Source organism: Dermacentor silvarum, chromosome 4 (assembly GCF_013339745.2).
Source record: "Dermacentor silvarum isolate Dsil-2018 chromosome 4, BIME_Dsil_1.4, whole genome shotgun sequence".
Lineage (NCBI taxonomy): Eukaryota > Metazoa > Arthropoda > Arachnida > Ixodida > Ixodidae > Dermacentor > Dermacentor silvarum.
The window spans coordinates 163,398,980-163,412,612 of NC_051157.2; the positions used below are offsets into that span (position 1 = coordinate 163,398,980).

Here is a 13,633-nt window from a genome sequence, read left to right on the forward strand (position 1 = left end):
GCGCTGCCGTCACAGCGCGCAGGTGCATAGTCACGTGGTATATTTTTATATTCCGCAGGCTTTCTTTAACACGCGAAAAAATGCAATGTGTCTCCCACAATCGAAATTAATGTTTTAGAGGTCGCGCTAACACCTAACCTGGACATGTTTGCCGTAAATGTAGTACTGAAAACGCTAGTTTATTACCAATTGTAAATTACTATATTAGGAAGAGCGCAAACTACTAGACGCCTCTTGAGATTTCTGCTAACGATATGCAATTGGTTTCAACTGCACAGAATGTTTCCGTTTTTTTAACTTGAGGCATACTAGTTGGGACAACCCCTATAAAAAAGAATATACAAAATAAGCTACGAACTCACGCTGGTGCATAGTGGCATACGTAAAGCTTCTTAAACGGAAGCCTCGGATCGTTGTCATTGCGAAGCTTGTAGTGCGTGTAACCACAGCCTATGTACCGCGTTTCTGCCCAGGCTACCTAAAAGTAAAGCAAGATACATTGCCAATTCGTTTGTCTGAAGTCTATTACACAAGAATTGAGGTGATCTGTGACATTTATTGCATTTAAAGTGCCCCTGAATGGTCGCTTCCAATAACCAACAAAGTACTTCGGGTAGTACATTTGCATCAAGCACGTCATAAACAGCACAATAATTGATTCCCATTCATTCTGTTCCCCAGTTATTTACCAGTCTTCACATTTCAGTAATATTGGCAAAATTACTACCGACACTGGTCTAGCCAAATTGCAACGGCGACAAAAACAAATATTTAAATGCGTGCATTCTATTAAAGTGGTCATGAAACACTTTTCTAACTGTAATCATAAAATGGTCTCATTGTTAACGGAAGTCGTTTCACGAATGCCATGCCGCAAAACTTTTTTGAATCTTTCAACTATAAGCAGAGTTATCACACCGATACCCGGGTTTCCCTCTCCTTTCGCGTTCACTTGCGTGCTGAAAGCTGCACAGCGGAGAAGCAAGCGGCCGCGGTAGACAAGCAGACAGCAGCTGGGAGCAGTGCAGGGATGAAATTATTGTTCGGTATTGTTGTGATCGCAGACATATATATTTGTTATTTATTTCACTAAAATTACTAAATGTGTATTACTCAGAATGCTCTCGGCAATCACGAAGTGAGCCAATAAGCGTTGGTGGGCCAATTGTTTTCGATGACGCTGCATGACGACATTGCGGAAGTGAAAGCAAGCAATGGTTAGCTGTGTTTGACAGTATATTGTAAATTTCCTGCTGCATGCAGTGCTCCAATTTTAGGCTCACATATTCAAAGCAGCCCCTGCGACAGATCGGCAACGTTTCCTTACTATATATTGAAACCATGTTTCAGGGCCCCTTTAACTTCTAGTAGCATTTGATGTTCTTGATCGGGGGGCGTGAGTTTAACGCTCATTAGAAGAAGAAGCAATAGGTGCGGCGATGGCTAATCGTGGATGGTGCTTTTGCGATGTAAACTTTATCAATGCGGGTCATGGTGAAGGCTGACACACCAAAATTTGAATATTTTCGAAGCTTACTGCACTTTCCAAGTGACACGTTACTCCCGTCAGCATCTAGGTAAGTTTTTATTAATTATGAAATTATCACTATCTCTTTCTGTTAGCAGTCAAATGAGTTAGAGGTGCGAATCGCCAGTGCTATCGAATAAAACTGAGAAGTTTCGAGAGCCTCAACCGCCCTATTTGCAACTTCGTGATTGTAAGTGACAAAAGGAAACGCGTATTAACTCTAGAACCTTCCACGCAGCTCAGTAGGGTGTCCTTATTTTGTTAATAAAACACTGCCATAGCTACCAACATTGTAACAATCATTTGCATGCAAACCCTACTTGAAAAATATTACGTTCAGCGATTTGCCTTCCTGTCGGTCACTGGTTATACTGAGTGTTGCGTAAAACTTTGCTAAGCCTTGTGGGTATGACTCTTCGTGGTAAACCTCTAGCTAGTTCACGCTCAAATTTTGCACAAATGTGGTACGTTGCAAAGGACTATAAAAAAATAAAACGGAGTGGCTGTCACCTGCGGAGACACCGCTCATATTTTCTTGGTTTCGTCACGATAGAATTGTGTCACCATACGTCACTGCTACGGCGAAAGAGACCTAATGCGGCGCCATCATTGGCGCCAGATGGCGCCACCATTACAATGCAGTGGGATCGACATGTTTTGAGTGGCGTCGCCGCAGATGACATTCACTCCGATGACATTATTCACGAAGCTGGTAGGTATTGCCCACCAGCTTAGTAGTAAACTCAACCCCTCGAAAAATGCTACCTCTGCGAAATTTGGGCGTTAACGACGCAGCGGTTTATCAGGAAAAGTCGCGTATCACTCCGGCTGATACCGATGACACGCTGTATATTTTACATATTTTTTTGCGTGCCTGCAGCAAGTTTACATTTCTCTCAATCTTCTGCGTCAGAAACGTTCAAGTAAACACAGAATCTAGCATAAATAAATTTTCTGGTAAAATCTTCATAGCTCATCTTGTATCCTAAAAAAACTATAAATTTGGCCTGAAGGTTTGTGGGCGACATAATTTATGCCTTTCAACTCTGTGTGAAAAAATAGTATGAGTGCTATTTGCTTTCAATCGTTCATCCAGTTGATATGGTGAATATTTCTTCCTTCGAGACCTCTCGCACTAGTCCCCTGTGCTGGCAGAATAGAACCGCAAGGTTCACAGACTGCGCCAGGCGGTCGAACTACGTACAGCGAGAAACGTTCAGACGATGCGGAAAGGAAAGCATCCCGCACCTGCGTAAAATGAGTCACCACAGGCCCAGGATCAACACGGAAAGGATCCACGTTGCCCGCGTTGAAGTCTTTGTATTCGTCGAACCAATCTTTCACGCGGCCTGCGCTGTCGACGACTGGAGTCTCCGTCGGCTCGTAATTCCAGGCGATGTTCTGACCCACTTTGGGAAACTTCGCTGCGTTGGTGGCGGATAGCATGTTCGAGTTAGGTACCTCGAAAAAAAATCACAATAGTCAGAATAACAGTGCATAAGAAAGAAGCACAGAAAGATTTGGCAGGTTTGTTTGAAGAACCTTTTTGTGGTTAGAAGCAATTGAAATGAAAATAAAAAATTGAATAAATAAACTATAAAAGCGGTCAAAAGACAAGGTGTTGAGTATATATTCAGAATAAATACTGAGTGAATCACTACCTCAAAAGAACGTGTAATCAACTGTATCCAGTATTATTTTGTATATTTGCATTATTATTCTCTCTTAGGTGTCATTTTCGTGCCATGCATGTGCATTTCAGATCATTTATCTTTGGAAGATTTCCAGTTTTAGGGGCTCGACTCACAATAAAAATCGATAAGGCACTTAAGCCTTCTTTAATAATAACTGTTTTCTGAACCGCTTTATTGTGATCGATTCAGCATCATCGGCAACATAATTATATGCACTGCACACACAGTACACTTACCGCTCCGAGACCGTTTGCCTAACCACCCGGTATTCTATAGCAATCAAGAAAAGGCAAAAATGCTGGCTGTAGGAGCGCTGTCAGGACAATCCGGCACGGGGCTATCTAATGCAGTCAAGAGAATAGGATGTGCCACTTTGCTTATCAGTATACGACCAAAGCCATGCAAGCTGTCATGTATATCATGTCATAAGCGGGGACACAGGAAAGTAATATCTTACAAATCATGTGGAGCCACCTTACAACCCATGGTGGAGGAATACACGAAGAACGTAATTTTTCTGAACAACCGGCCTAAGACAATGAATATATTAAAAGCCCGAAATGTGACTGTGGGTGACGATAAACGAAACGCTGAACATGTTATGAGCTGAACATGCGACAACTCCGCACTCCATCATTCACGTTTAGCCATATCGAAGTATCTCTTCATCAACAATGAAGATAACTGGGTAGCTATCCATAACGTGTCGCTGTTCGTAGTCGTACCCACAACCACCGCATTCCGCTTGCGTTGATCCACTATTTGTGCTACCGCGACAGTCATTAATCAGTTCACTATCTTGGGCATTTATTCAGGCTAGATCTAGCCCTGGCGTGGCTCAGGGCCACGGTGGGCGGATGTGAAACATCGTTCGTAGCCCTATGGAGTCGCGTAAAGCAAGAACTTAGGAGCAGCCACGTGGGTAAAAAATCCTTGTATGCTACCTACTGGCATCAAGACTGCTAGATTCGAGACCCGTGCTAAGAATGAACGTGTTACATTCATTCAAAGTTCCTGTGTTACGTGACGACATCAGACAAAGAAGGATGTTTCACAATAGCCCGCCATGGCTTTGAGTAACACTGGCTAACACTCCCAGGTTTAGATCTGGAACACATAGCTACCCAAGACAGTGGACGGCTTGATGGCTGTCGCCGCAGCACAATTGGTCATGCAAATTGCGCATAATGTCAGGTTTGTGTGTTCGGGTCCAACCGGTGACAATTTATCTGTTAGTGCCCTTTCATTTTGCCTTTTACTCATTATTTTCTACATTTAAATTTCAACAATCGCTAATAACCCTTACGCTTTCCTTGGCTTCATTGCCTGTTGGACCCTCTTTCTCCTCATTCATTCATAGCGAGGATAGCGAATCTGGTAGCTTTGAAGCCACTGGGTAGCATACGAGGGTTTTTCCTCCACGTGCCTGCACCTAAGTTCACATGTTATGTGACACCATCGGGCAAAGAAAGATTCCAATTGAAAATTATATTTGTTGCGTTTAATAGAAATAGCCCATAGTTGTGCATATACAGAAGGATGTCGCAACTTTCAATCACCATTGGTGGGACCCAGAAAGTTTCACTTACGTCTGCCGTTGCCCTGAGTCGCACTGGCTAACAGCTGCCAGGGCTATATCTATAGAACACATAAGCACCCAAGATAGTGGACGGTTTTGTGGACGTCGCCGTAGCACAGTTGGTATTGCAACGCATACGTATTGCGGAGTTGGTGGGTTCGGCTCCCACTAGGAACAAGTTATCTTTTCGTCCCCTTGTATGTGCCCTTTTCCTCGTTATATTGTACATTCGTATTCCAAGCACAGTTTTCCTAACCCCATGCTCGTCGCACCTTAATTGCCCGTGTGCTTGTTTATGTATGCGATATACAGAGAAACAGACACACCCACACACGCATATATATAGATATATATATATAAATCAGCGCCAGGAGAATTACGTGTGGCAAAGCCTGCACATGTGTGTCAGATACGTGCACAGCTTCTCTGACATTATGGCACAAAAGATGCGATATATAGAGAAACACACACACGCACATATATATATTGTAATGGAATCAAGCAGACACAGAGACGGCACCCGTTCCTGGTCTGGCTGTTCTATTCCCTGCCTCGTCGTCTTTTCCCTTAGCGCCCACTTTTCGAACGCCCGTGGCCAAACTCACCACGTCTTTAACACTCGACAAGTTTCTGGCACGCTTGTCCACGCAACCACGCAACTTGTCCAGGTATTCAATTCGTCATTTGCGAGCCGTCCAGCGCGCAACCAGCTTCTCTGGAGGTCGGTACTGACTGTTGTGCTCTGATCGCGGGTCCCGCCAACGATTATCTCGTTGCTCTTGAAAATATACGGCAGGAAATTCTTGACGCTAAAGCACGGTTTGTAGCCCTGAACGCAGTTGGTCGCATTTATCGTGTTCGGTCGCAATGCTTCGGTGTGGTCTACGATCTGGCTTCCTTAATGAGGAGGTGAGCATTAATGATCGTATGGGATGCAACTTGCACTTTTTCAGAGTTGCCGCTGACGGAACAAAGCTTCTCAAGGTGTTCGAACCAGGAGATCTTGTAAAAACGCCGAGTGCTACCCTGCCTTCCTGGTCAGTGTTCATGCCATCTGCAAGAGATAACTGGCCCCCGATCTGCATTGCGGAATGCATAATATAGGAAGATCTGGGCCGCATGGGAAGGTCATCAATGATGATTACCTCGTACTCACTCCGGTCTTCAGTAATGGTGATCACAGCCGTATTGGTCTGCCTGGATCCCTTCAGCGACACGTCGCTAGGCGAGGCATGAACGTCTCCGCATTCGGCCAAGGACTGTTGTGAAGCCCACTGGTCCGACGTGGGCCTTTCCTATAGGATCTGTGGAGATATTGGTGTGATGCTGAAGTGCTAGCTCTTCATCATCGGTGCTCGATGCCACGTTGCGTGCAGTTGAGCTGTCCAAGTTCGTGGCCGGGAAGCTAGGTGGATCTAGCGGAAGCGGGATATTGGAGCAAGCGCTATTGCACCATGCGTTTCCCACTAATTCGTATGGAGCCGATGGCGTCACCCGGTGAGACGGCCCCTTCATGTGCACATCCGATGGCGAGCTTGGTGGCCGCGTCACCAACTGCTTTGGATGGCAAGAGTTAGAGACCTGTAGCGGCAACTGCAGGCTTCGAAGAGGGTCTGCGGCTGACCTCTCTGTCACAGCGCTGCAGGGCACACCAGCCGCAGCATCGAAGCTGTAGCTCTCCGGAGCGCCATACGCAGGATCTGGCTGGTCGGACGCACCGCAGTCATACGGAAGCCGGCCAAAAGCAGCTATCAGAGCTTCACTCCATTCAGGCCAGGATCCCTGCTTAATGCCTTCGTAGTTGTCCCATGCCTTCGCGGCACCGCAAATTCGTTGTGCTGCAACCAGCCATCTTTTTTGGTCTGGACAAACGTGACTATCACCCCAGGCATTAATAGTGTGAACTCAAAGGATGGCGTCCTCTTGAAAGCCGCGAAATGGCGGTATTTTTACGCACGCTGGCTGCTGGAAGTCGCAGCGCCTCATCTCCGCCAGGCTGCCTGTCCAGCTGGCCGAGGAAGCAGGGCTGGTGTCCAAGGACAGTGCAGTCGTTGTGGTAGTCATGGCAACCGGTTATACCAACCAGGAAGCATTGACGGTATACCTTGGTGGCTGAGGAGTCGAAGAAGTGCCGGGTATAATATTCTCACCAAGGGAAGCGTGGACGGCGTTCCCAGGCTGGACGGGCCTGAGACGGAGTGGCCGAAGCGCTGTCCCAGTGTGGGGTGCAACAGCGCAACCGCTGACGGATGCGAAGGCGTTCGTCATAACCTCGAGCTGGTGTGTTAGCTTGGAGATGGCTTGGACGAGATCACAAGTAGAGTCGTGCCTATAGCCACCGAGGGTGCTTGGACGCCATCCCTGGACGGTGCAGTGGGTACTTGCGACGGTGGTAGGGTGGCGGGCTCCATACCTGAGGAAGCATGTGCGGCATTCCTGGGGCAGGAGGGACACGGCACGCAAAAGAACCGCGCGAGGAAACACTTAAGGCGGTAACGTCTTAAGGCAGGTTCATTGTCGACTGCGCCATTGTAATGTAATCAAGGAGACACATAGACAGCACGCTTTCCTAGACCGGCTGTTCTATTCCCTGCCTCGTCGTCTTTTCTCTTAGCACCCGCTTATCGAGCGCCGGAAGCCAAACTCACTTCGTCTTTCCAATATATATATATATATATATATATATATATATATATATAATATGTATACAGGGTGTTTCAGCAAACACTTTGAAAATTTATTTAAGGTTGCCTGTGGCAGATAGCCCAATTCTAGTTAATGAGCTGGTCTACTCGAAGAGGCGGAGATTCCTTGCACAAAAATTGAAATGCATAAACGGCTAATTAACAAAAATTCACTAATTAAGTTTTTAACTAATTACATGATGGCCCATATTGCAATTTCCAAATTGTAGCCGTGGAGTTCGCAAGGCGATGGATCCACTTAGAATTAATTTTCAGGATGACACCAGTTTCGAGATATTAATTCCCGAACTTTGCGGAGAAATGCATTGGCGTTCCAGTTTTGTGTTTCAATGCATAAAGCGACGTTTTTTAACAACCTAACTGGAACGCCAATGCATTTCTCCGCAAAGTTCGGGAAATAATATCTCGAAACTGGTGTCAACCCGAGAATTCGTTCCAAGTGGATCCGCCTTGCGAACTCCACGGCTACAATTTGTAAATTGCAATATGGGCCATCAGATAATTAGTTCAAACTTAATTAGTGAATTTCTGTTAACTATTCGATTATGCATTGCCATTTCTTGTGCAAGTAGTGTCCGCCTCTTCGAGTAGACTAGCTTATGAACTAGAATTGTGCTATCTGCCACAGGCAACCTCTAAGAATTTTTGAAAGTGTTCGCTGAAACACCCTGTATATATATATATATATATATATATATAGGTGTGTGTGTGTGTGTGTGTGTGTGTGTGTGTGTGTGTGTGTGTGTGTGTGTGTGTGTGTGTGTGTGTGTGTGTGTGTGTGTGTGTGTGTGTGTGTGTGTGTGTGTGTGTGTGTGTGTGTGTGTGTGTGTGTGTGTGTGTGTGTGTGTGTGTGTGTGTGTGTGTGTGTGTGTGTGTGTGTGTGTGTGTGTGTGTGTGTGTGTGTGTGTGTGTGTGTGTGTGTGTGTGTGTGTGTGTGTGTGTGTGTGTGTGTGTGTGTGTATTACATATTGCAGGAATATGTAATTGCTGCAATGATTTTACATCAGAAATGTTGCCAGTGTCGTTATCTTTTTCTGATACAAGACCTAAGCACGCATGGAGGCCCCCTATACCCTGTAGGTATTTAGAAACATGCACTACCGTAATATCTATTTACTGCCGTTGTTGGAAACAAAACCATCGATTTTCGTACGTGCGTCCACAGCTATAAGCGCCTATCTATCTATGTATCTATCTATCTATCTATCTATCATCTATCTATGTATCTATATTATATATATAATATCAGAATTCAGCTTTATTCAATATCAGTTCAATCACTTGGTGTTGTGATGCACCCCTCACTGTTCGGTCCTGTCGCAGAAGTGATTCAAAGTGGTGATTAGCATCTACAAAAAGCTTCTGTTTGTGCCCTTGTTACTCTAAGGGTGCTCAAAGTAACGACACGTTTTTGCAACTTACATGTTCTTCGCTGTGCTTCTTTATCATGCCTGTCGTCGCACAAGTTGGTGAAAGCTTGGGCGACCTGTGCTAGCTCTTCGTCCCATTTCTGCATAAAAAACAGCGTTGTCAATTTTAATGTGCCCAATTGATGGTAAGTTCTCTTCATTCATCCTAAATTTAGATGTGTGCACTTGGGAACGGGGGAGGAGTGCATTTTAAAATTATTGCACGGAAGTTTACGCAAATTGCAAGCATTAAAAATAGAACACTGTATGTTACGATGAGCGTAATCATGTTGCTTTCGTCGACGCCACTTTAATATAGCAGGTGTAATTTAAGGTTATCAATGCAAGCTCATTATTAGGACAAAGTACTACTATATTGGTGTAAATTAGTTATTTCAATCCTTATTTAATCCAACATAGGTGCGTTGTACAGGCATCGCGCATGCGGTACACAAAATTTACACTGTCATGAACACGTCGGGAAATGTTCAGAAGAATAGACAGTCACGTGGCCACCTACAACGCATTTTCGCTGTGGAATAATAATGTCAGTAAGCATATTGTAATTTATGTGCGAACAGTGTAGCTTTGCATTAAGACATTTTCAAGGATATCTCTCTGACGATGGCCGGGAACGTCTGCGTGATATATCGAGCGTGATAACCTCCCTTAGACTGCAAACGGAGAGTGGGGCAGCATGTGGCGTTTCGGTGATTGATGCTGGCTGCAGATGACGTGTTTTAAGTCCCCCATTAACTGCATTGGCAGAGTCTTAAACATTGCATCTACATAGATGCAGTGTGTCTTAAAAGTTCTCCGCAAGCCGTCTTCAAAACGCTTAAGTTGAGGTATGTGGAAATGCGTTATGATACAGTAATTTGAAATGCGAAGGATTATTTGCCCAGTTCCGCAGTGTTTCGCCTGAATAACTCGGTCGCTGGCCGGCTTTTCACCAAGTAGTCGCAGTTGCGGCTTCACACAGGCTGTCACTCAAAGAAATAAATTAAGTGTCTGATGGTGAGCTTCGAATCACGGTTCCAAGATCCATAGCCCGTTGATCTAGCCTCTTTTTTATTAACGCAGGCCCAATTCTCAACTTAAGCACACTTCGCTCATGACAACTAGCATCTAGTGCTTCAAGGCGATTGAAACGCGCTTTGAAGCTCAACGTTCACCCACAGGCATCTGTCGGCACGGGCTGACATGCGCCTAAGCACAAGAAGTGTATTATTTCGGTAGGGGAGAAAGTTACGCTTCGCAAAGCGCCAGGACGCGCGAACCTCGGTGATGATGAGGATGACGATGATTTATTGGCATCCCCTTCGAAACGGGATGGTGACAAATAGTCACCTAGTCTGCTTGAACTGCTCAAGTTGAATTAAGATGAGCAGAAAGCACTCGCCGGTTTCTACCAATCGGAGGTCACGGCCCAGCCCTGCCCGTCGAAATCCTGAGGCGTGCGGTGTGGCCGCCAATGCGATAACGATGTTGCCTATTAACGTCCGACTGCTCCTAAAGCTGAAAACCGATGCTGAATTGTTTTAGGCCAGCAATGACGCCGACGCGACCTGCGACCACAAGTGGAAGTACTCTGACAGGAATTTGTACCGAGTGGACGCGACGCCAAGAAGGAAGCCCATCGACCATAGTTTTCAGCAGACAGTGCGATTGATGATTAGCCAAAACTGTAACACCTGTATAATGATCGTCACAACGCCTGTGCTTGTTTTTATATTTAGTTGCGCTCTAAATGAAACAAAACATGTCTCCGTAATTAAAATCTCGTCACTTCAGCCCTCGCCAGCAGCGCACAGTTTCATCAGATGTCGATGCGTTTAGCCAATGTGAGGCCTAGCACAGCTGCCTAGTTCGTACGTCTGCTCCGGCAGACCTGACCGGAAGGTTAAGCCATTACGATTAAGAAAGATTGTCTTTGAGTTAAGTTTTGACTACAGAGATTTCAAGTCAATCTTTCTTGACTCGGTAGAATGCGCTCAACAGAATCGAGAAGCGGCAACATGGGCACATCAACATCACTATGTTGCCGTTTATATTCATGCCAATTCCAGGTCGAATTATGTGAATTAATGTATCTATGTGTCTCGGGAGATATGCTGGTATGTCGAATTTTCATTATTGGTCAAGTTCGTACACTGACCGTTTCGCTTTATAACTGCCAAGTCACTTCTCCGCCAAACAGTGGGTAGACATTTTTTGTTATCACCGAGGGGTGGCTTGCATTATATTTCGAGTGTACTACGAATAGTGGCTCTGCGTGCCGTCGTGAATAAATCAACGGCTCGGTGTTTTGGACTAGTATTGTCACTCGTGCGGTGAAATTGAGCGCTGTATAAGCTTTAGCTTAGAAGTAAAGTTTGCGCCCGTGGCTGCAGAATTATTTCTTGTCCTCTGTGTCAGCACAGTTGGGAGTCATTCTATAAATATACATGGTAATGTTTACAGCAGCGTGTCAAGACATATTATGACGAGTATGAGAAACGCTTTCTTAAGAGGCTGAATTCCTAAAAGAGCAAGCATGGGGTACGTATCCCTTTCTCGGCAGCCATTTTGCCACAGCTACATATGACACTCGTATCGCAGCAGTGTCACGCACATGTCTGTTGTCTCAAATCGTCTGCACACCGCAATAGGATGGATCGCTGAACTAGTTGGTATTCCGTTACAGTAACGAAAATTAGAGCAGCAAAAAGAGAAACATGACTTTGTCTTTGGCAACGCTATAATTTTCGTTGCCATCTGTAGACAGTTGTCCGCACAGTGCGGCAGGACAGCCAACAAAACGGAGACTGCAGCCGCCGGCAGCAGAAAGACATAATTTGGCGGGTTTGCGCTTATACAGTCCGCGCTGCCGACGTACGCGCACCAACGCGGGCCTCTGATTCCTTCCTCTTCCCCCGCCAAACGCGGCACGACGCTTCAGCATACAGTACCTACTGGCGCCTACTGCTGGCTTTCTTTGATTATCCTTTAGGGGGGTACTAGAGTGCCAATACTTTAGAAACACACCAACACGTCTAGAAGCTCTTTTATAAATCATTATTAGTCGTGAAGGCACGCTGAAGAATCACAAGGCTCCAGTTCTGTGCGGTGAAACCACACCAACACGTCTAGAAGCTCTTTTATAAATCATTATTAGTCGTGAAGGCACGCTGAAGAATCACAAGGCTCACAGTTCTGTGCGGTGAAACCTGGTTCAAACAAGAGCGTAGTCAACATTCCGCGGGATATTTTAACGGCTCATTAACAATTATCACCATTACCCATCTTCTTCCCCATTGATAACTGGCATTCCTAAACTGACGCATATGAATGTGTCAATGCGTGTGACGGCGCCTCGTGCATAACTCTCACACCTGCTGCTCTTCGCGGATCTAGCGCTTTGAGCTAATGGATACGCTCATTTACTGTAGTAAAGCGATAAATAGCGATAAGCTTAGCGTGTGCGCGAAATCAAACAGTGCTGCGCTCACGCCGATTCTCACAGTTTGTGCGAGCTGAGGCATCTCAGAGTCCATGCTTAGCACTGGCGGATGCGTACCAATCGGTACATGTTTGTAGCCGCCGGGAAGCCGGGAAGTCGCCCTTGTGCCACCTGGGACCGGTAGTCGTTGTGGGCCTTAAGCACTTCGGCCTTCTCAGCCGCGCTGAGTCCCGTCGAGACGAAGAGGCAGTTTGGGTTGGGAGGCTTGCAGGCCGTGTGCACCAAGCCACCCGGTAGGTTCTGGTACTCGGAACGGCACATGGAGGGCACGGCATCGCCGAGAACCGCAGCGGCAAACAGAGACAGGGCCAGTAATAACGCTCCGGCAGCATTTCTCATCGCCGTGTGGTTGTTCTTTTCCGTACATCCAGCGCACATTCAGTATGGATCTATGGAGAGATGCACGAGGAAGGCTTTGTATAGCCTTTTTTGTTACAGAAATAAACAATGACCTGAGGAAGGTTATATACATATAGACACACAATAATGAAAGGGACAAACATTGTCAACTAAACACTAAAAAAGGTGTAATTAGAAAGTAATGTGAAAAATTGGTTACAGGAAAGGCACATTAGCAATCCAGCACGGAAGAAAATTTGTGGATGTTTTTCGCGCAGGGCAAATTTTTCAAGTTTCATCGATGTGAACCTATTGTGGTGGTCAGTTTTTGTTCATTCATTTTTCCGTATTTGTAAGTAATGTTACAAGGCTTCATATTTCAACACTAGGCGTAGAGCATGTGTCTAGCGACTGAAACTGTCCAGCATGTAAATAATGCATGCACTAACCAATCATTTTACATAATATGGCAAGCATGGCTACACTGCAGTTAAACCGTTGCAACATTTTAATGTGCTTTAGAAATAAAGAATGCTGTCACCTATAGCTCACTGGAAAGCAGAACATAAAAAAGACGGTGCTATAGAGCAAAGACTGCTCCCCTAGATAAGTTACTTTGCACCGTTTGCTTCTTTCAAGAAGTTGTTTGTTTCGGTGGCCCCAGTTACGTTGATGTTTACATCCGGCCTAACAAGTCTTCAATAATGACTTGGTCATTTCATTTATAGCTTCCCTTGGTTTTCAAGGGCGATACACAAAAACGATATCCTCGAGCTACTCACACAATACTCTAGAAGACGAAAATGTAAGGCTCTGCTACGTTATTGGAGCTCATCACTAGACACCCTTAAGCGATGTCCGCTGACGCTTTCTTGGA

At 45.5% G+C, this 13,633-nt stretch overlaps 1 protein-coding gene across 10 annotated transcripts in view; it reads right to left on the minus strand.

Moving 5' to 3' along the window:
* Nucleotides 1-13,633, minus strand: part of LOC119450760 (scoloptoxin SSD43) — a 90,589-nt gene that overhangs the window by 13,519 nt on the left and 63,437 nt on the right. For 7 of the 10 annotated variants that reach the window (XM_049666196.1, XM_049666195.1, XM_049666194.1 and 4 more), the window contains exons 2-5: nt 12,475-12,806; nt 8,929-9,016; nt 2,777-2,952; nt 363-478 (exon numbers count right to left, since the gene is read on the minus strand). In XM_049666196.1, the coding sequence (XP_049522153.1) occupies nt 363-478; nt 2,777-2,952; nt 8,929-9,016; nt 12,475-12,795 (701 nt within the window). In that variant the 5' untranslated portion in view covers nt 12,796-12,806. Of the gene's footprint in view, nt 1-362; nt 479-2,776; nt 2,953-8,928; nt 9,017-12,418; nt 12,807-13,633 lie in introns of those variants that run through there. The other 3 variants (XM_049666193.1, XM_049666198.1, XM_049666197.1) reach the window with 2 other exon arrangements.